Source organism: Penicillium robsamsonii (genome assembly GCF_028829455.1).
Source record: "Penicillium robsamsonii strain IBT 29466 chromosome Unknown utg000004l_segment0_segment0, whole genome shotgun sequence".
Taxonomy (NCBI): Eukaryota; Fungi; Ascomycota; class Eurotiomycetes; order Eurotiales; family Aspergillaceae; genus Penicillium; species Penicillium robsamsonii.
This window is the reverse complement of record NW_026643222.1, coordinates 27,784-48,176: the sequence shown is the minus strand read 5'-3', so window position 1 is coordinate 48,176 and position 20,393 is coordinate 27,784. Positions and strand designations below refer to the sequence as shown.

Below are 20,393 nucleotides of genomic sequence, written 5' to 3'. Positions count from 1 at the left end.
CCGGTATCTTCATAGTGGGATCTCTTCCACCCGCCTTTTCACCATAATTTGAGCCATCGGATTCGCAATACACGAGATCCCGGACGTCAAAGACCTCGGTATCTCACTATCATCAGCCTTCAAATCATATCTCAAAAGGATATGGCATAATACAACCTTCACAGTCGCAATGGCAAAGAATCGCCCCGGACATGCAGCATTGCCGTGCCCAAAGCCCATGTGCTCCGTGCTCGTGGCAACTGCATGAGCCATGTGTTCCTGTCCTGGGGTGTCTCTCATTCTGAGGAACCGATATGGGTCATACTTTTCGGGGTTGGGGTATAGCTCGGGGTCCCACATATGGTGGATTGTGACGCCGACGATGTTACCCTTCCGGATGACGGTGCCGTCTTTTAGTTTGATGTGTTCAGTGGCGAGGCGACGCATCAGTACTAAGCATATAAGATGTTAGATCGACTTCACAGGTATGAAAAGGGGTGTGTGTGGCAACCTACTTCGACTCACGGGCTGCAGCCTCTGCGTTTCCTTGATGGCGCTATCCATAATCTTGAGATTATGGATAGTATTCCTTGACCAGCCGTGGCTCTTGACCTGTGTGATGATTTCTTGTCTTAGGTCTGCAATCAAATCGGGTTGATCGACAATATCAAAAAGAACCTTGGTCATAAGGTCTGACGCCGTCGGTATCGTCGCGAAGAAGAAGGCGATCACCGAAATTACAGTGTCATAGGCTTCACCCAGGTGAGCCGATTCTTCTATGAAATCCAAGATGTCAAGTTGGATTTTCTTGGTGTCAATGCCTTTTCCTGCTCGCTGTTCCCGTTTTTTGGCAATGAAGGGGAGGAGGATTTCCCTGCACTCCTGCTGGCGTCTGCGCAGGTTTCGACATGACGGCAAGAACCAATGCACAAATCGGGCTACAAAGTCGGGCCATCTCTTTAAGATATAGACGGCTGCCACGTCTTTGCCCGTGTAGCTTAGTATCGAGTTCAGCCAAGTTGGATCCCGGCTCAGTTCTTCGCCAACGAAAATACGCCCTGCTACTTTCGCAACAATCTTTGCGAGAGATGGCTGGAGCTCGAGAGTATGCCATTCTGTTTTTTATTATTAGCATCAGTTGAAGACGCTAGAGCCTTGTGAAGGTATCTAACCTTTCTCATCCGTCCATACTTCACGGATGCTCAGTGAAGCTTCCTCTGCCATCGGCTCAACCACGGCAGCTGTCATCCAGTGAGAAATTAATGTAGAAGAGCGGCCTGTTCTGCGAGTATTCACATACGTATTGTCCTCGTCAGCCTCCTCACAATATCGTGGGTGATACGTCCATGTCTCCGCCCGTTCGAGAACGGTTCAAATCCTGGTAGGTTTGTATACAAGTCCTATCAAGAGAGGGCTATCAGCCTTCTCCTCAATGTAAGATAGTGACGGAGTCTATGAGTACCTTCTCCAAGAATAACCCAGAGTCCAGGCGTGTCTCATTACGGAGTTCGTGCGCGTATCGCTGGCCTGACAGGATTAACCTCTCACCCAGGTCAGTCATTATATAAAATGCTTTGAACTACCCGCCATAGGGTCAGTACTGCCTAGGTAAATCATGACAACAAGAAGTAATGCTGCGTTCCGGTACATACCTTAGCCTCAGCCAATCGAATGAGATCTCCGCCCACCGAGGTGAAGCGCTGCTTAGCCTTGGTATATGAGACTTCCCATCCTTTCCGCGTCTCGATGGATGGGATATCTGTTGAAAGCGACAGGTACTTCCAGAGTATCAAAAATACGACAAGTATTATCCAAGAGGCATTCGAGGGGAAGTGATCCCGCAGTTGAAGTATAGCCATTGCTAGCCGTTTGAGTAACAGTTGTTGCAATGGGTCCAACAGTTGAGTAAAGAGAAAAGTAACCTAGCTCTTTGGCTTATAGATATTATACGTGCAAACACTACTCCCGGACCATTGTATTGTACTGAAGAATGACGGTGCTCGATTCCTCCCACAGTCTACAGTGTCGATATGATGTAACACAACGTTGAAGTACGGTGAGGAGGACTGGAATAAGTTATTCGATCCTCACAACAGATCAGCCGCACCAACGTATGGTGCCCTTGCTGTAAGTAGATCATCTGCTTGCACTGTCGTACAATTCACATTTGTCCTACCTGATTTTTGTGTTAGATGAGCTCATTTGAATAGCTGCACCAGCACAATTGCTACTTGATCGCAGATCCATTCCATTCTGCACAGGCGTCGGAAGAAGGAGTACTCTTTTCCAGGGATGTGTCTATTCACCGTCTGTGGGTCAGAGACTTGACAATCATTAGTATTGTAGGATCATCTTATACTTTCTGTTATAGCGATTTTTCCATTTCTTCTTCTAACACATGTCAACATTGATGAGAGATCATCGGCTTATTAATTGAGCTGCTCCCACCAGGCCGGTGTGCTCCAGACCCCCTTGGGATGTCAAACGAGTTTTCAGATGCGGACCCGGATTGGTAATGACTCTGTCAGGTCGGAAGGACCTTTACCGCTAATTTCGACATTAAGCATGAGTCTACGTAGCGAAAGGAACACGGGAATGTACGGGAAACATCACCTTCACATTAAGCCACTTAGTTTAATGCATTTCCAGACGAAGCTTACATTCCTCTAATGCAAGGAACCGGCTGGGGAGTTGCTTGGTAATGTAACTAGTCACGAGATCAAATGTGCATTGTCTTTTTCTAGAGCAGACTACTTTGATTGCCATTTAGTGGCTTCATAAGGGGTACTGGGTACAATTCTAACAGAATAAAGCTTTAAATAAGTACACGATACAATGATTGGCCCTTGCAGGATCCTCGTTGGGAGTCTAAACCACTTCCAACCCTTGCGAGATCACCAATGAGGACTCATCGTCACCGACTTGTTGATTTAGATTAATATTATTTAAATAAAAATCCTTGAAGAATAGGGCGATGGATATATATATATGGACTTGAGACGTAGCTTTTCGCAGGCTCGATCATTTACGTTTGCCCTTATTCACTCCTCCATAAAAGCACAGGGCTAGCAAACACCGTCTCTAGTGCTTTACTCGCCATCATGAAGGTCCCCTCAACAATTGCTATCTCGGTCATTGCCTTTCCATTCCTCGCTTTGGCAGCGTCAGTCAAATCCGGAGTCAACGCCCCGGTCATCACGGACAACCAGGACATTACCTATGTCGCGCACATAGCCCGGGATCCGCACTCCGGTATTGAAGGAGTCGTCACCGTGTCGCCAGGGATACACAACACGGGAGTCGAGATCAGACTACACTTTTCTGGGCTGAGAGAAACCAGCAAATACCGTACGCCTCTTTCCACTTTACTCGACTCTCGCACTTGAAAATGACTCTGCGCTAATATTGAAATCTCAGTATACCACATTCACTTCCAACCAGTCCCCGAATCGGGAGATTGTAAAGGAACAGCGGGTCTTTTGAATCCTTATAATGCCCAGGAGGACCCATGTAATGCCTCGGAGCCCCAGACCTGTGGAGTTGGAGACCTGACCGGGAAACACGGATTTATCGTTGCTGATAGATATGGGACTTACTCGACAGTTTATGAGGATAAGTACCTATCCAATCAACCAGGCTCCGTGGCTTTCTTTGGCAATCGCTCGGTTACTATTCATGCAGATGATGGGGGTCGGTATAATTGTGGAAACTTTGAGTTGCAATGAGGTTCGAGGCAATTCTGTTATTAAAAGCCCCTACTATAATGTGTTTGTGCCTAGTAGGCTCGGCACAGTATTGTTCTGGGGTGATGGGATTGAGTCTTTGGTTTCGCTGTGATGCTGTAACTCTGCCAATTCCAATAGAATGACGCCTCTCAAAGGGTACAACTTTCCCCACAGCATGATAAGCGCAGAGCACTTATGAATTCTAGTAATTATAAATGTACATATCCCGATGGACCTTACCAGCAAGCAACATATGGTTTGGTTCATGCGGTGTACATCAAGTGTCGATTTCTTATTCGAGCTCCAACTTAGATGGCTCTAACGACTTTCAAGAGATGGATATCTTATATCTCTACTAGGACTAAATGAGATTGGGAACCAGGTCTCTGAGAGGTATTAGGAACATATTGGCGGACTAGAAGAGGCGGTGGGGGAACCATATTACGCAGGGTTTGGATGTTTCAACGTAGGACGAATCATGCAACACTCGATAACTAGAATACTGAAGTCAGGGGTAGGGCTTGGTCAGTAGTGTCTGCCGTAAGGAGACTGCATACAGCAAGAACACAGCAGAGGGCCTCATGTAAACGACGTTGGGCCTGTTTTGTCCACACCGAGCTGATCGAGAGGTCCCTTCCGTAACTACTATTGACATCTGTTCCTTCTAGTAAAGTTGGAGTAAGGAGGTATATCACAGTAATATCACATACCGTTGGATCTTCATCCGGTAGGGGGCTGGGTCACCGGCTCTGATTATACCAAAGTCGATCAATCACCGAACCAGATTCCAGGCGGGCCAGCTTGAATGGTCCCAAGTATAAGTAGACACCGGACGCAACCAAGGTTGCTAGCAGTGGAACATAAATCGAGAAATGCTGACCTTCACCTCCCCAGCGATCGCGTTGGCCGCGATATTCCTCAACTCAGGAAGCACAGTAGGTCCTTCAGAAGCCCATCCCGTGCCCACCTGGGGAGCTCTCACCCCCTACCACGAAGCATCTTCCTTTGGCGCTTCTCGCGGGGTACCACAAGGGTGCAGATTATCTCAAGCCCATGTCCTCCATCGACACACTGAGCGGTATCCCACTTCTTATTTTCTCGAGGGTGGCCAAGTTGAGGTTCTGGCGAGCAAAGTCGCGAGTTACAAGAGCGAACATCCAAACACGGGTTTCGCAACAGGTCCACTGTCCTTTCTAAATGACTGGGATTATGTCTTTGTTGGTGGTGGAACAAACACGCTCCTTTCCTCCGGCACTGCAACGGCTCAGGCTGCGGGTGCCGAGTTTTGGAGCCGGTATGGACGGCTGCTTTACAATGCGGGCTCGGACAATCTGTTTTGGCAGGAGTCGTTGAATGTCTTTCCCAATGGTACTGCGCGGCCAAAGCCTGTTTTTCGGACTACTTCTGAGAAGAGAATTCTTGAGAGCGCGAGATGGTGGCTGAGTATGGCCCAGTTTCCTTTAACGCGTGTTCTCCGCCTGAGCTCGCCTTGCTAATGCTGGAGTCATAGACGGATTCTTCGCCGATGGTGATGCTACTAGCGCCCATGATCACTACAACCTGTTAGTTATTCCAGAAGGTCCGGGCCTGAACAATACTCTTGCGCCATACGATGTATGCTCGGGTGACATGACAGAAGGGTACTTGGCCCTCTCCTTTTCTTGTCCCTTCGATTTTAGCTGATAGACGCACAGCGAGAAAGCTCTGACCGAGGATTTCATCCCTCTGTTCACAGCCAGCGCTCTTACTCGCCTCTCCAGCCTCCTGCCTTCGGAATTCAACCTCACAGCCCTAGACATATACGCTATGATGAACCTCTGCCCTTTTGAAACCACAGCCCTGGGCGCCTCATCTTTCTGCGCCCTCTTCACCGAGCAAGAGTGGAAAGACTACGACTACGCATCCGATCTCCACTTCTACGGCGATTACAGCTTTGGATCACCTTCCGGACGCGCCCAGGGCATTGGATACGTCGTGGAGCTCTCTGCCCGCATTTCCGGTGAACTGCTTCACCGCGGCGATGTGGGGATTAACTACACCTACGACAATAATGAGGCGACATTCCCGATCCACCAGCCGGTGTACATGGACATGGCGCATGATGATACGATTATCTCGGTTCTGACAGCGCTCGGATTAGAGCAGTTCAAAGAGGGTCCGGATGGTCTTTTCGGCGCAGTTGAACATGCGCCAGAACATACCTTCCGGGTGCGAGATGTGACTCCCTTCGGTGCTCGGTTAATCGCAGAGATTTGGAGCTGTGGCAATGCGACTGACTTTACAAATCTCGAGCCTGTTCTTTACCATAACCTGCCAGATGAGGATGATGGTGCAAAGGACCACATCCGGTTCGTATTAAACGGGGGGCCGATAGCGCTTGACGGGCTGAGTGGCTGCGAAGAAGCTGTCAATGGGTTCTGTGAGCTTAAGGGCTTCCTAGGGGGTATTGCGGAGTTGAAAAAGCAAGCTCAGTACGACTATGCGTGCAGTGGAGACTATAAAGTGGAGGGGCAAGTTGAAAATGGTGTTCCGTCTTAAGCGGAATCAAATTTGGATATGACAATACCAGGTCCATTAGTTTTGATGAAGATCACCAAGGCAAAAAATAGCTACATTAAGTTGGATAAAGCTAGGAGGTCACAATTTGTCCAGCTGGTATAATTATTCCTCTCACACAAACAAATAGTGATGACTAGACCTCTCAGTAGCCCGCAAATGGGCCCAATCCCCGGCCCGCAGCCCAACCCGCAGTGGGCTATGGGCTCAGTCTTCAAAGCTCAGCCCAACCCACAGCCCATTAAAAGCCCATTTCTGTGCATAAATGCAGTCTTGGCACGTATAAAGTAGCTGATTAATGGCTGTATTTTACGCATGTACCAACCTGTATATTCAATTTCATCATATTATTATAGTAAGAAATAGGAATCCAGTAGGTATTATACTGATTTAAACATTATCATACTGGATTTCATGTAAGATTTGATACAAAACCACCCTAAAAAGATGTAACTTGACCACAAATTCGCACTTAGGAGGATTACTGAGTATTAGTGTGAAGAGATATATATATATTAGGTCTATAACCAGGTGTCAATTATAGTTAGTAGCACTAATGGTAACTACCTCTACTTACTATGTAATTCCCTAATGAAAACAAGTACCCCTTATAAAAAATAAAGCTTTATAAAATCAACTTTGCATCTCATGAGTTAATTTAGAAGCTTATAAGATGAATATTTCTGCATAGCTTCATGTATCGATTAGATGGTAGTTTAAATACCCCAAAAAAACCAGAGAAAAATGCATTACTTATATAGCTACGATAAATTGGTATGTTTGTATTATTTGGGACCCATTATGGGCCCAAATGGGCTTTGCGGGCTTCATTCCAGGCCCACGACCCTCCATTTATTTTTGCAGCAAATCAATTTGGTATAGTCCTCCTACAGAATCATAGCTATATCTGGTATTCCGGCGGTACCTCGGGCCAAGCATCACCCCCATCTAACAATGCCAACGCCATGCCACCAGACTGATGTTCCTGCGCGTGACAATGAAGCAAAAACGGTCCTGGATTAATAACCTGATACCGGATCACCAACCAGCTACCCCCGATCGATGATGCTGGCGTCCCAAAGGTATCCCGGATCTGCGGAGTTTCGAAATTAAAGTTTTCTGGAATGTGCTCCATGGCCTCCGCAACTGTCGAGTAGTTAAACTCCCCATAGCCCTGACCAACTACGTAGAATTTGGTTGAATGTTTGTGAATGGGGTGCGATGGTTGCGCGATATCTAGGACGGAGATAATAATGTCGACCCAGGAGCCGTTCTTTGAGCTTATTGAGGCGTTGGGAGGGAGGGCGGTAGGGTCGAATAGTAAAGGAACGGAGTCCTCATACATCTGGAGGAAGCTTCCGTTGCCCATGAACCAGCGGTATGCGGAGTCAAAATGGCCAATCTTGAGATGGTATGTCTCATCGACTTGTGTAGATGGCCTTTGCGCAGGGTATGGGATTACCACGTCCTCGTTGAAGTATCTCGTTGTGACAGAGGTGTTTTGGCCGGCTAGGTCGATTGATGGTTCTGACTGGGTTGAAGTGATATCTGGTGGTGATGAGTTGTTGTACCTCAATATAGCCGTCCCGTTGATGATCTGGTTGACACCGTTATTCACTATCCGAACGGTATAATCCCCCGCTGGTTTATCCAGGGCGATCAAGACTGAATAACGAGACCCTATGGGGATAGATATAGCATCTACGATCTGCGGTTCGATATATCGTCCATCGACTGCATATACACACAGCGGATGCTCGTCCGCTGAGAAAATGACGGTTGTCACGCTTGCCATGTTAATGAGATCATAGCTGACATAGGATCTACTGCCCTCAACTTTGAGGATCTCGGTTTGTCCTTGGGTAGGGAGGCAGCCGCTGTTGAAACCACTCGGCACGGCCGTCTTGTTGAAAGGGTACACGCCCTCCATATTGTCAATTGGGGGCATGCAGCTGAATGATGGGGTAAGATAAATTAGCCCTCATGTACTCACACAGATCATCGGAGCCACTCACTCACCCCATATCAGTCAACCTATATTTTCCCTGTACCGCACCCTTCTGCTGAGGCGTCATATTTTCATGTATTGTTGCTTCAGAAAGACACGTCACGGATCCTTTGCCATTGACTAAAAGCGCATTGGCGCAAAAAGCTTCTATGCCAGAGGCTGTTTCGGTGTCCCATATCTCTACAGAGCTGAGACGGCGCCAGTCCGAGAGGATGAGTGGCTTGGTTTCTTCTTCGGCCTCAATAATTCGCTGCAGGGCAACACGATCTCTTGTGATCATATCAAATGGTTTGCGGACAGACTCCCCGGGCTCAATATAAATCGCCCCATAGAGACCGTCTTCAACTTGGCCCCTAGTATGAGCGTGATATGCGTAGCTGCCATATTGGGTGGCCTTCCAATTATATAGAAACTGATCGCCAGGGCGAATGACTCTTTGTGAGATACCAGGAACGCCGTCTGACCAGGGTGTACCCAGTTGTTCGATTCCTATATAGGTTGGTATTTAGTGACGCCGGTGCAGAGAAGGGTTTAAAGCAAAGTCTCACCATGAAAGTGGATTGTTGTGTTAAATGGCAGCAAGTTATTCACTAGAAATTTCACATGATCACCTTGTTTGAGGTGTAATGTTGGCGCTGGGAATTGACCGTTTGTAAGAACCAACTTTCGCCTGATGCCAGCCACTACCCTTTCTTCCCATGTTAATGACACATTAAATAACACGGTCTCTGGTATTGTATCCGGCGGGTGCGCGAAGCAATATGCTATGCAAGTAAACGATAGGAGGAATAGTGCTTGCCAGGTATGGACAAATAAATGCATGGTGGTTCTGGGTGGCTATATTCAAGAGAAGCCGCAATGGTTATGATCAGACAGACGCACTGTTAGACATATTTATACCAGCTGAGACACGATCCTACACATATAGGCCCTTGCTCATAATACTCCTGCAGCAACTGGTAAGATACCGTTGCAAGTGAACCGAGTCTATCGAGCCAGATAAAATAAGACAAACCAAATTATTTTATCGTGAGCTAACATTTCCCTTACCTATCAACTACCTTAAAATGAGATCCACACCTATACCTGCGTCCACGGCAAAGAATGTAGGATAGGAACGGTCTTCGGCTATTGAAAGTCGTTACGTGCAGTTCCAGAGCTGGACTGTGTCAAAGTCGATACAGTTCTCTTCCGAAGGAGCAAGAATGAAAGAGATAGGTATTATAGAATGACCCCTGGACAGTAATTTACAGGGTATAAGTACCCTGCATCACTCACTATGATTTGGCTTGGCTGCTAGAAAACAATGAATATCATAGCGCAGATACCCCCCAGACTGGATATCCTTCTTGACCCACTCCTCCAACCGATCCAGCTGCTCATCGCTTAACCCATGACCCCCTTTCCCCCACGCGCAGTTAAAAACGAAAAGATCATACTATTGGCTGTCAACTTTGGCCTCGTCTCCGGAACTCTATCAGTGCCAACAACATGATGCTCAATATCAACCAAGTTCAATTTGTCCATAATACCCGGCAAGGAGGTCCAACCACCTTCAAATCGCGGCTGTACCAGTGCACGGTTCATGTCGTATATGATCTCTAGTGTGCCTGTGGTAGAATCGGCGTCTGTGCCTAGATGCTGAACGTGCAGAGCGTCGCATTCCACCCACTGCAGCACACCGCCAGGTTTGAGGAGGGTTACCAAGTTAGTAACTAGGGCTGGCCACTCGTCGGGCATGAGGCCCATTGAGATATTGCGGACGTGAACTACATCGTAATATCCGATCAGTTCGCTCGGAATTGGATGTTTTGCATCCAGAACGCGGAGATCGATGTTTGCCTCGAGGGTGGAATTGGGTGGGAACAAAGCGGGAGAGATGTCATAGCCATGAAGGGCTGCTTTAGGAAAGATTGGTGCGATTTGGCGTAAGAATATCCCAGTTCCTGTCGCTATATCGGCAATCCGCGCGCCAGGAGGGAGCCGTTTGACAATGGTGGGATGCAGGTCGTAGCCAAGGTTCCTAGCGGACGATCAGTCAAGTCAGACCTTAGAGATGTCGAGGTTTTGGACTTGATTAGATAGACTACTCACAACCCATGCAGGGAATATTGCTCATCCAACCTAAGTGAGAATTAGCTTCGTTTTCATTGAAACAATGGGTGTGTTACCAACCTCTCAGCCTCAGTCTCGCACCGCGGCATACGCTGTTCGTACAGGTCTGAGGTTATTGTTCCCATGACTTACTAGGCGTGCTGATTTACAACCAGTACTGATGTCTTCGGGTAAGTCTTGCATCGATTTATGTATCATTTCAACATTATACTTCCTTACTTACAGGCAGGGGGCTTCTTTGTAGCCTGCCTTGTGTCACTTAAGATAGCGCATAGAGCTCCCAAATAGTAAAGCAAGGGACGGAAGACCACATTCCTCAAAGGCCCTTGAATTGGAATACAACACGGTGTTGGGATTCCAGAACTAGGGTGCTACTGTTCGTCACCGTGGCGGATCAGAGGGCGCGATGCGGCGGTCAGATGCTTCACCCGAAGTCGATAAGAACACCGACCGCATTAACGCAGAGTTTCGATCCAGCCTATAGTTCACGGGTAGAAAATGTTAGTCAATGGGCCACAATTTCTGTCTCTGGATATGGAATGTGGGCATTGAGAAAACGCAGTTCACTACAATAGGGTTCCTGTCCAATAAACTGCCATGCATGTCAACAAAAACAACCCTTACGCGATTGCTGCAGCTCAATAGCATGATATCCTTCGTCACTTCCGTGAAATGCCGACTATTGAGGGTGAGCTGACGAAGCTTTATCAGCATTAACGGTTCACATGGTCTGGTGCATTGTAGTTTTCCCGCGTCTTTATCCATGACGCGGGACAATACCTTGGTAAGCAAGGCGCATCGCCGGTTGAGGAGTCTAACTCATCTGGTTCGATGAGTATCTAGCAAACCTGTTATCATGCCGGCTAAGTTGCTTGTTTTGTGCAGTACATCAGGTATATATATCAACTCAGGATTCCGGGTTCGCGTTACGGAATCGCCAATTGCCACCTCATTGTTTCTCTCTGTAATGAATCATGAAGTCTATCAAGTCATTTCGAATCTTATGCCTTATTGCCTTTCTATGGCTACCCAGCTCCTGGAGCCGACCCTTATCAAACTGGTCATCCAATGCGTATCCCAATACCAGCCACCGCGGTGTATCCAGTGTGCCGTCGCAACTCATATGTCCATCAGTCGGGACAGGGAACCTCTCATTTCCAGGTGCGTATCGCTATTTGGAAACATAGTGCATCCCTTCACTAACGCTACCCCTCTTCATCTATCATTTAGCCCACATCTATAATCAAACAGCCATCCAGATTGTACTACGAGAAGCTATCAAACATACTGGAGTCCACCAAATCCCTCAATCTGGTCCACCGTCTGGTTAGTTGTTGTCTTGACCCCATTATAAACCCATCAATATATAAGTTATTGACTTTCTAAATAAAAGAGAGATACGCCCACCACTTTGGCAAGGGGTTGTCCAAGACCAATATCACCTTCCACGGGTATTGTGCCAGCAAGTCCAATAACTTCGAGTTTCCCATTCTTCCTGACGGTATTATCTTCAATGGTACCGGGGACCAGGGGATAGATCGGGTCATATACTCGCGTCTTCCTAGTCTAGATGACCCTACGTATGTACCCATGATGAATCCTCCTCTTTGATTTTTCGAATAGCGATGAGGACTAAGATGTTTGTCGCAGATTCTGTGCACTGCTTAGGCATAACATGAGCATCCCCAAAGCCCCTCCCTTTCTTCGCTGCAAATATGGAATTGGTCATCACTAGACCTCTCAATAGCCCACAAAGCCCATAGCCCAGACCAACCTAACCCACCAAATGGGCTGGGTTTTGGGCCCTACCTTCGGGCCCATTGGTGGACCAATTCTGAAGGCCGCTGTGCTGTACCGAGTTAGGTATTAATGAATGCACTATAACAGCATTCCCAGGCCTCCATTCAAGCCTCATATTCTGATCTTCTGGCCTCGTCGAGATAGAAACTAACATGATCTAGATGGATTGTCAGATCAACTGTAGAGAAGGTAGGGATTCTACCATGGTTGGATACAAAATAGTGAGCCAAAGTTCTACGCTAAACGCTTTCAACGCCGACGATATTTATTCTATATTTACTTTCAACGTGATTCTTACAATACCATAGAAGACTCAATAAAATTTGTTGTTCCCTGGTCGCTCTATGCTATGAGGGTCACAACAAACCCGTGTAACCTGAGCTATAAAAAATGTTGCGAAGGCCTGCTGAGTATTACTGTGTTACATTTCTCACAATACCGTGATCAAGGGCTAAGGGATTTCCCTACTCCTTGCACATACTCGACAGGTAGTATAACAATGTACCATCGACAAAAAAAACGCGATTCTCAGTCATCATAGAAGTTGAGGCTAACTGAGGTCGGTGTAAGTGTATCAATCCATATTCGCGCAATAGTTGAGGCAAGGACAACTGAGAGCCAACTCTCCATGGAGAAATCCGGAGCCTGTGATACTATTCTGCGCTGCAAAGCAAGGGAAAGCTAGTATGTAGGCTGCTCAGCCTCACCAACATCAAACATACCACTCTCTGTCTAAAGCCCTGGGTCTGCGTTAAGCCTCCCAGTATCCACGTTTATAGGGCAGGAGGACATTGTCTCGTAAGATAGACCTTGGCGACCTGCATCCTAGCCATTGATTCATCACCTCTGCGAGCGATGGACCGCCACCAGATGGGCTGGATACAGTTCGTGGGCAACCCGACCAGTCCAATTACGGTACTAGGATCATTGCTTCTAGCAGTTAGCTTTTATGCGTTCTCCATCCCCGTCAACAAATTATTCTTCCAGCCTCTCTGCAAAGTGCCGGGGCCGAAACTAGCTGCATTAACACGGCTTCTACTATAATGTCATTCGTGATGGCCAATACAGTCTATCTTTTCCTTCACTTCATAAAAGTACGGTACTTTAAACATTGATCTCGTCGGTATCGGTTAAGCCTAAACGAGCGTTCGTTTGATACACTCCCCGGTCATCCGAATCGGTCCTAACTCTATCCATGTCGATGACCCGAGTTTCTATTAGGAGTGAGCCTTAAATGCATTAAACAGATATAAGCACGCAGCTAACGCGCTCACAGGATGTTCTCTATGATAGCAAAGTACTACAAAGAGCCTGAGTTCTACAAAGCCCTCGGAGAAGAAGGGGCAATGGCGTTAATCCTAGACCAGGAGCACCACCGCATTTACCGGAACCACCTAAGACCACTCTTCGCCAGCCATGCTATGGATAGAGTGGTCCCTCGTTTACATCTTAAGCTGGAGAAGGTAACACGCGCACCGGAAGGATAATCGTCCGCTGAATATATAATCACTGTATCGCTCCTTCACGGTATCCCTTCCGTTATAACGACTGTGTGTTCCTATAAGTGGTAGTACTAATAATGTACTTAATGAGCTTAGTCGGATATGGTATGCGAGCTGCTTTTTAGCGAAACTCCGGACTTCATTGGCTACGGCAGTGGATATCATCCATTTATCGCCGCACTAGATCGGTTTACTGCGTTTTTGTCAGCGGAAGAGAAAGCTACTGCAGGAAGGAAAAGGGAAGCGAATACGATTGTATTCACTATCGACTCTGGGAGGAGGGAAAGAGAAGAGAGAACCTATGGAAACTATCTGTCAAATACCGGAGCCATATACCCCGGTCGGTTACAGTACTAAAACCCCGGATCGGATACAAGGTAAATTTACCTTAGATCTCCATAAACGTCAGTTCCATACAACCGAACAAAGTGCAAGTGATTTTGTCTATTTATACTCGCGCGTTCATCATGTTTTATTGCTAGTCAGAGAGTTCCAATATACTCAGTTCATACCATACATTTCCATACAGACCGATTTCTGTCACTATCTACTGGAAGTCCTGGGCTCGGAGGCGCTGCCTGAGGCATAAATCACGTAAGCCCTGCAAGCCGCAGGGGATCACACACATATGCTGAAGAGACTACCTGGATAGGCAGCTATATCTGCTATTCCTCCCTTCATTCTGCGGTATAGGAGTCGTTTATATATCACATGCGCTGTCCGAATATAAAGCGGGGACGGCCGGAAATTTTCTGGGTGGAAAGAATGTTGATCCCTTGCTTGTAAGCCCCGTGGGATTAAAAATATAAGCTAGCCAATATGACTCGGTGGGGATATTTGCGTCAATACTATTTCGTCTCATTTGAGATCAAGTCCATGCCACAGAACGAAACATGGCGAGAAAGCCAGAGTCGGAGATGGGGCCTTCTGACCCATCGGGAGACCTCGAGACCTTGCCGAACAACACGAATCGAAATTGGATCAAGGACAAGGGACTCCGGAAACTGAACCTAGGCATTTTCTTCATGTATTTCACTTGTTCTTCGGCTGGGTATATTGGAACCTTGGTTAATAGCCTACTCATGCTGCCGGAGTGTAAGCATACTCCCCCCCGGCACCGTATTTCCACTGATCAAAATTTAGTTGGTGTCATTGTCGGAAGCCTCAATGCCAATATAGTTGGCTTAATCATAGCCGCAACTTCTCTGGGGGCATTTATATCCTTCGCGCCGGCATCTTATATCGCCGACAATTTCGGACGTAAGGTCTGTGTAGGGATTGGATCCGGCCTCGCTATCGTGGGTGCTATCATTGGAGCAGTTATTCAGAACCACTGGGCTTTTTTTGGCGCAAGGATTCTGTCCGGTATTGGAATGGGATTTGCGCAGACTGCGGCTCCTCTTTTGGTAACTGAGATCGCGCATCCACGGCAGCGACAGACCGCTACGGCGCTCTATAGTGCATCTTGGTCCTTAGGGGCGATTGGCTCGGCGGCAGCTACCTATGCGACGATAGGTATAGTAAACAGCTGGTCGTGGAGGGTACCATGTCTGCTTCAGGTATTGTGTCCGTTGTTCCAAATCTTAGGATTGATCATGTTTGTACCTGAGAGCCCGAGATGGCTTGTGTCAAAGGGTCGCAAAGATGAAGCATTGGCTATACTGGAAAAGTATCACGCTAATGGAAGTACGGATGACGAGTTAGTTGTGCATGAATTCGATCTAATATGCACGACGATCACGGCCGAAATCATAAATTCTAGGACTTGGGGCTCGTTTTTCTCTTCAAGGGAAGATATTCACCGCTTGGCTATCTGTGTATTGCTTGGATTGATGGAGGAATGGGCTGGAAATGGTACGGCATACCCCCTAGTAATAAGTCCTCTCTAACAATGTCGCAGGTATCCTGTCTTACTACCTCGCTCCGATCCTTAGTTCAGTGGGAATCACCAAAGCAGCAGACAAGGAAGCTGTGAACGTTAGTCTGCAAGCTTGGAACTTCCTCCTTTCATCAGCTGGTGCAGTTATATCAGAGAAATACGGCCGTCGCATTCTCTGGCTCCTTTCCACGGTGATCATGCTCGTCTTCCTGTCAATGTCCACATTGGCAGCAGGTCTATATGCCGAAAAGCATGTCACTTCGGCTGGACTAGCTGCGGTTCCACTGCTATTTATATTTTTCGGCGCATTCGACATTGCTTACTCGCCTCTGTTCATTTCATATCCAGCTGAGATCCTACCCTTTGAAATGCGCGCCAAGGGAATTGCTGTAACCCTCTCTGTGGATTCCTTGGCATGTTTTTTCAACCAATATGTGAATCCGGTGGCATTCACTGCCATCAAGTGGAGGTATTATTGCGTCTTTATTGGGTGCTTGGTTATCTTCTTGGCTTTGATATATTTCTTGTTCCCTGAGACGAAGGGGCGGTCTTTGGAAGAGGTGGCGACGATTTTCGACCAAAAGAATAAATCGGAGAGCACTGTGTTACGCACGACTATTGGGTCGTCGCTAGGTTAGCTAGAACCAGGAGATACTTCTCTGATGTCCTGCAGACTGGCAACTGCCAGGGTGGAGCACTCGAACTCGACTTATGACAACCACGGCCATATAGATCCAAAATTTGTACTGTACCCATGCTTTGATACCATGACATTCAGAAACTTTAATCCTTATTTTCTTAGATGGAATATCTATGGAGTTGTGGTCGGTTGCATCCGATCATTTTCCATGCTGAAGCGCTTATCCAAGTATGCACTAAACCCTTCTGAATTTCGTGGTCAAAACGAACCCTATCCCACGGGGGTTGGCCGACTGAGGGCTGGGTCGGAGTAGAATTTTGCATTTTTGTATGGGAGAAAATAAGTGGGTTCACCTTGAGTCGTTTTTGTAGTTGGGGTCGGATTTTAGTGAGATTTTTTAGCAGTTGTATTCCTAATAGTGAAATTTGAGTTAATTGAACTAGTATTGGTGGAGCTTTGTGCGATTGAAAATAGGGAGATGTTTTGGTGAGGAGCTCGAAGTGGAGGTGCGACCGTAGTTAACCACCCATAATTTCAAAGACTGGCCCATTGATGGGCATTCAATTCTTTGGCACGCATCATTGTACTCGGTGAACTACAAATGTTTCCATGTTGTGACCCCCAATTTTAGGGCGTTATGGACCCAGGGACACTAATGCAGGTTGATGACAATCGCCCCACTATACGGAGTATGTTTTCTCAAGATTGTCTTGGCTTATGAATTGGTTCTCGATGACCGCTTGATTGCTGGAAGATAACATTAACAATGTGAACTTGAGAGTGACGTCACCAAGGTCGTCACAGATGATATCTTTAAGCTACCTCAAACCAGAACTGTCAACCGCCCTCTAACTGTCAATCCTCTCTGTTTTCTGTCTGCTACCCTACCCACTCTCACCATGGCTGAAATTTGGGCTCCTGCTCCTGAACCGACCACCGAGTTGGGGCGGTACCGTGTTCTCTCTTCTACAGCTGGGATTCACGTCTCGCCCCTTCAGCTTGGAGCCATGTCCATTGGCAATGCATGGGCAGAGTCAATGGGTTCAATGAGCAAGGAGGAGTCCTTCAAACTTCTCGACGCATTTCATGAAGCCGGCGGAAATTTCATCGATACCTCAAACAATTACCAGGACGAACAATCGGAGACTTGGATTGGGCAATGGATGGCCGAACGCAAGAACCGCGATCAATTGGTGATTGCTACCAAATTCACGACAGACTTTCGGTCCTACAAGCTAGGCAAGGGAAAGGTACCCAACCATTGCGGTAACCATAAGCGAAGCCTTCACATGAGTGTTCGGGATTCATTGAAGAAACTGCAAACCGATTGGATTGATATCCTATACCTCCACTGGTGGGATCAAACCACTTCAATTGAAGAGATCATGGATAGTCTTCATATCCTAGTGGAACAGGGTAAGGTGCTCTACCTGGGCATTTCGGATACCCCGGCGTGGGTTGTGGCAGCGGCAAACTCGTATGCTCGAGCCCATGGAAAGACACCCTTCAGTATCTACCAGGGTAGATGGAATGTCATGCTCCGTGATTTTGAACGCGAGATCATCCCGATGGCCCGCCATTTTGGAATGGCGCTTGCCCCTTGGGATGTCATGGGCGGCGGAAAATTCAAAACGAAGGAGGAAATTGAAAAGCGCAAAGCTCAAGGAGAGGGTCTCCGTAGCATATTGAATGCAGAGCAAAGCGAAGAAGAAGCTGCAATGAGTGCAGCACTTGAAAAGGTGGCTAAGGAGCATGGGATTAAATCCCTCACCGCAGTTGCCCTGGCATACGTGATGGCGAAAGCACCAAATGTGTTTCCTCTTGTCGGCGGCCGCAAAGTCGAACATCTCAAGGACAACATCCAGGCTCTCAAACTACGATTGACAGCAGAGCAAATCGAATACCTTGAGAGCCAAAAGGACTTTGATGTTGGCTTCCCAGGCAACTTTATTGGCCCGGATCCCAAAGTGACTGGGAAAGCCTCCTTCCTCTTGGCTGCCAACGCTCCATATTCGTTTGTGCGCGCACCCAAGTCTATTACCAGCCCAGAATAAAATTGGTAATGCGGTCAACAGACTAGTCGATCGCACATTAAGGATGAACTAGGAAACGGAAACAGGTGAAGAATAACATACAAATATTTCTTGGATGATTATCTTCTCAAGGGTAGTTGAAATCGTAGCCTAGAAAGGAGAGGCCCAATGATTGATGCTCTAGAGATTTTCAGAGGCTGAGTGATACATCACTCTACGTAGGTAGCAAAGGGCTAGCTGATAACATGGATACCATCCATGGATACCTATACCTACTCCGTAGACAGGGACCTAACTCAAAGATCCCTACGGAGTAGCAATACAAAAGTTAGGCACCCTTCGGCCACACCGACTATATTTGCCCATACGTATAGCCCAGGATTGAATTTCAAAGGCCTAGCGTCCAGAGTGGAACATGTCGGATCTAATTCCATAAATGTGCCCACCAGCGATGCTTGATATATAAATTACCAGATAGTGTCCAGCATTGTGATCTGGTGAAATATAAACAAGGCATTAATGACCAAAAGTTAGAACTGTTAAGTTAAAAGCGGAGAGGGCTGAAATGAAGCTGAGGAAATTACGGTGAGGCTCAACAAAACCAGGCGTTACCCCTCATTATCTTGAACCACCGTCTTCATATCTCGTAGGTATCAACCATGGATATTCTCCGAGCCTTCATCCTCGAATTACCCGACGAGGTTTTGGATGCGATTATTTGTGCAACGGGACCGGCTGCCCATACCGGCAGCGATGGGGCTTACGGTTTCAAAGTCTATGGGATGGGCACTGTACTCTCTCTTGTATGCAAACGCTTTTATCGCATTGCTGTGCCATACATGTACGCAGATTTAGTGATCAACACCAGCGACAAAACTTGGGGAGTACCAAAGCAAGTTTTCAAGAAACTCCATCGCAGCTTCAGAGACAATCCGTTGCTTTGGCCACTCTGTCGACACCTCATAGTGAGCTATGACACAACAAACGTCAATAATCTATATGTTGCAACGGATTGTATCACCTGGCTCATTGCTGTCCGAGCTTTAACGTTTTGGGGCCTGACGGATAGGAAGGCGTGGGATCTGGTCCGACTAGCCACGGAACAGAAGTCAAGTTGTAATTCTTTGTCACTCTGCTCCGCCAACTACTACGACCTCGATCTACTCCTTGTGATAGACATATTGGGTGATTTCAAGTCCGGATTTCTCCCCGATCTCCAAACACTGTGTCTGCGCGGCATTTCATTATACGGAGACCAGTTGTGCCAGGAAGCGCTTGGGGTATGTATAGGTACTTTGGGTACCCTAATTAGATGTTCTGCAAAACCTCTACCAATGTGCTAACAAGAATATTTGATAGGAAAAAGCAGGAACGGCCCCATTCACGAAACTTGAGCTACGCAATTTTCTCCTAACTCCAAAATCCCTCGAAGGACTCGTCCGTTGGTCTAGGCGTCTAGAAGAATTTGAGCTGAAATTTACCTTTGGGGATGACTTCGCTACCCCTGGGCTATATAAGGATTGGTCCCTGGCAACATTGCAACCAATTCTTTCTCTTCACCGAAAAACACTTCGATCGCTCACATTAGACGCCATTAACTGCCCCGGCATCCATGGCCTTGACTTGCGCCAGTTCGAAAACCTAGATGAGCTTAGCCTCTCGTCGCAAATTACAGGTCATCAACAACGCCGCTACGGGAATGAATATTTTGAACCCCCTGATGGTCTTCTTGCTCCGCGCCTCCGTGTCTTCCACTGGGATTTGACTCTCGTGGATCAGCAATGTTGTGAGGGTTTTGACGGCTTCGGCCAAGTAGAAGAAGATTGGCTACGACAACTGGCACGCAGGGCAATTCAACGCGGATGTCCACTGCGTAAGATTGAAATCAAATTCACTCCCGGAGAGTGGAGCTTCGATAGCGACGTGTATCCGTGGGACCGAATGGATGCTATTGGGCGTGAGCTACGTCCGCACGGCGTTGAATTGTCATATAACCCTCCTTCTGTTAGTAAGGAATGGTTTTTGAAGATAGTCGAGCCCAAGGAGTATGAGGCTCAAGAGAATGCCAAGCTGGCTGCCGAAGCGGAACGCCTTGGAAATATCGTGCGCGACAGAGTTATCGTGCCGACGGCCTAAGAGAATTTTGTTGGCATTGC

General features: G+C 47.3%; 9 protein-coding genes across 9 annotated transcripts; 6 read left to right on the top strand and 3 right to left on the bottom strand.

Annotated features, from left to right (window-relative positions):
- Positions 1-9: 9 nt before the first annotated feature.
- On the bottom strand, positions 10-1,227 carry N7447_007505 (cytochrome P450; the record flags this gene model as incomplete). Its single annotated transcript, XM_057231767.1, has 3 exons — positions 10-431; positions 495-1,094; positions 1,152-1,227. The coding sequence occupies 3 exons, from the start codon at positions 1,225-1,227 to the stop codon at positions 10-12; spliced, it is 1,098 nt and encodes a 365-aa protein (XP_057083532.1).
- A 1,853-nt stretch (positions 1,228-3,080) lies between these two features.
- Positions 3,081-3,704, top strand: N7447_007504 (putative cytosolic Cu/Zn superoxide dismutase; the record flags this gene model as incomplete). Its single annotated transcript, XM_057231766.1, has 2 exons — positions 3,081-3,327; positions 3,397-3,704. The coding sequence occupies 2 exons, from the start codon at positions 3,081-3,083 to the stop codon at positions 3,702-3,704; spliced, it is 555 nt and encodes a 184-aa protein (XP_057083531.1).
- An 872-nt stretch (positions 3,705-4,576) lies between these two features.
- On the top strand, positions 4,577-6,242 carry N7447_007503 (histidine phosphatase family protein; the record flags this gene model as incomplete). The annotated part of the gene is made up of 3 exons (XM_057231765.1): positions 4,577-5,147; positions 5,215-5,344; positions 5,399-6,242. The coding sequence occupies 3 exons, from the start codon at positions 4,577-4,579 to the stop codon at positions 6,240-6,242; spliced, it is 1,545 nt and encodes a 514-aa protein (XP_057083530.1).
- Positions 6,243-7,161: 919 nt separating this feature from the next.
- Positions 7,162-9,030, bottom strand: N7447_007502 (multicopper oxidase; the record flags this gene model as incomplete). Its single annotated transcript, XM_057231764.1, has 3 exons — positions 7,162-8,212; positions 8,280-8,757; positions 8,817-9,030. Coding segments are annotated over 3 exons (1,743 nt in total), but the record flags the coding sequence as incomplete, so codon positions are not given.
- Positions 9,031-9,654: 624 nt separating this feature from the next.
- Positions 9,655-10,508, bottom strand: N7447_007501 (class I SAM-dependent methyltransferase; the record flags this gene model as incomplete). The annotated part of the gene is made up of 3 exons (XM_057231763.1): positions 9,655-10,291; positions 10,363-10,392; positions 10,444-10,508. The coding sequence occupies 3 exons, from the start codon at positions 10,506-10,508 to the stop codon at positions 9,655-9,657; spliced, it is 732 nt and encodes a 243-aa protein (XP_057083528.1).
- Positions 10,509-13,460: 2,952 nt separating this feature from the next.
- N7447_007500 (elymoclavine monooxygenase) lies at positions 13,461-13,670 on the top strand (the record flags this gene model as incomplete). The annotated part of the gene is made up of 1 exon (XM_057231762.1): positions 13,461-13,670. One exon carries the CDS (start codon positions 13,461-13,463, stop codon positions 13,668-13,670), a length of 210 nt encoding a protein of 69 aa, XP_057083527.1.
- A 902-nt stretch (positions 13,671-14,572) lies between these two features.
- On the top strand, positions 14,573-16,202 carry N7447_007499 (uncharacterized protein; the record flags this gene model as incomplete). The annotated part of the gene is made up of 3 exons (XM_057231761.1): positions 14,573-14,780; positions 14,829-15,539; positions 15,586-16,202. Coding segments are annotated over 3 exons (1,536 nt in total), but the record flags the coding sequence as incomplete, so codon positions are not given.
- A 901-nt stretch (positions 16,203-17,103) lies between these two features.
- On the top strand, positions 17,104-18,258 carry N7447_007498 (putative aryl-alcohol dehydrogenase Aad14; the record flags this gene model as incomplete). The annotated part of the gene is made up of 1 exon (XM_057231760.1): positions 17,104-18,258. The coding sequence occupies one exon, from the start codon at positions 17,104-17,106 to the stop codon at positions 18,256-18,258; it is 1,155 nt and encodes a 384-aa protein (XP_057083525.1).
- A 638-nt stretch (positions 18,259-18,896) lies between these two features.
- N7447_007497 (uncharacterized protein) lies at positions 18,897-20,373 on the top strand (the record flags this gene model as incomplete). The annotated part of the gene is made up of 2 exons (XM_057231759.1): positions 18,897-19,517; positions 19,597-20,373. The coding sequence occupies 2 exons, from the start codon at positions 18,897-18,899 to the stop codon at positions 20,371-20,373; spliced, it is 1,398 nt and encodes a 465-aa protein (XP_057083524.1).
- Between the last annotated feature and the right edge of the window lie 20 nt (positions 20,374-20,393).